Raw genomic sequence first — 272 nt, forward strand, 5'->3', positions numbered from 1 at the left:
ACAAGAGGACCTTTCCTAGAAATGTAACGACGGTTCCTCATTTTACCCTTACCAGGACGGATTCCGATACTGTTCTTTGCTTTCTCGGCGTCGTCATAAGCACCGATCTGCTTCAAAACCTTGATCGCAGCCGAAGTCTTCTCCACGGCTTCAGCTGAGTCACTGACAACGAGAGGCATCTCAGGAACATTCTCGATCTTGTGACCACGAGCCATCACAAGAGCCGGAACAGCTGTAGCGGCGATAGCAGAAACAATCGCGTGCCTCTTCAT

At 50.4% G+C, this 272-nt stretch overlaps 1 protein-coding gene across 1 annotated transcript; it reads right to left on the bottom strand.

Moving 5' to 3' along the window:
* Positions 1-5: 5 nt before the first annotated feature.
* On the bottom strand, positions 6-272 carry LOC109132099 (60S ribosomal protein L4-1-like; the record flags this gene model as incomplete). The annotated part of the gene is made up of 1 exon (XM_019243216.1): positions 6-272. A coding segment is annotated over exon 1 (267 nt), but the record flags the coding sequence as incomplete, so codon positions are not given.

Source organism: Camelina sativa, unplaced genomic scaffold, assembly GCF_000633955.1.
Source record: "Camelina sativa cultivar DH55 unplaced genomic scaffold, Cs unpScaffold21403, whole genome shotgun sequence".
Classification (NCBI taxonomy): domain Eukaryota; kingdom Viridiplantae; phylum Streptophyta; class Magnoliopsida; order Brassicales; family Brassicaceae; genus Camelina; species Camelina sativa.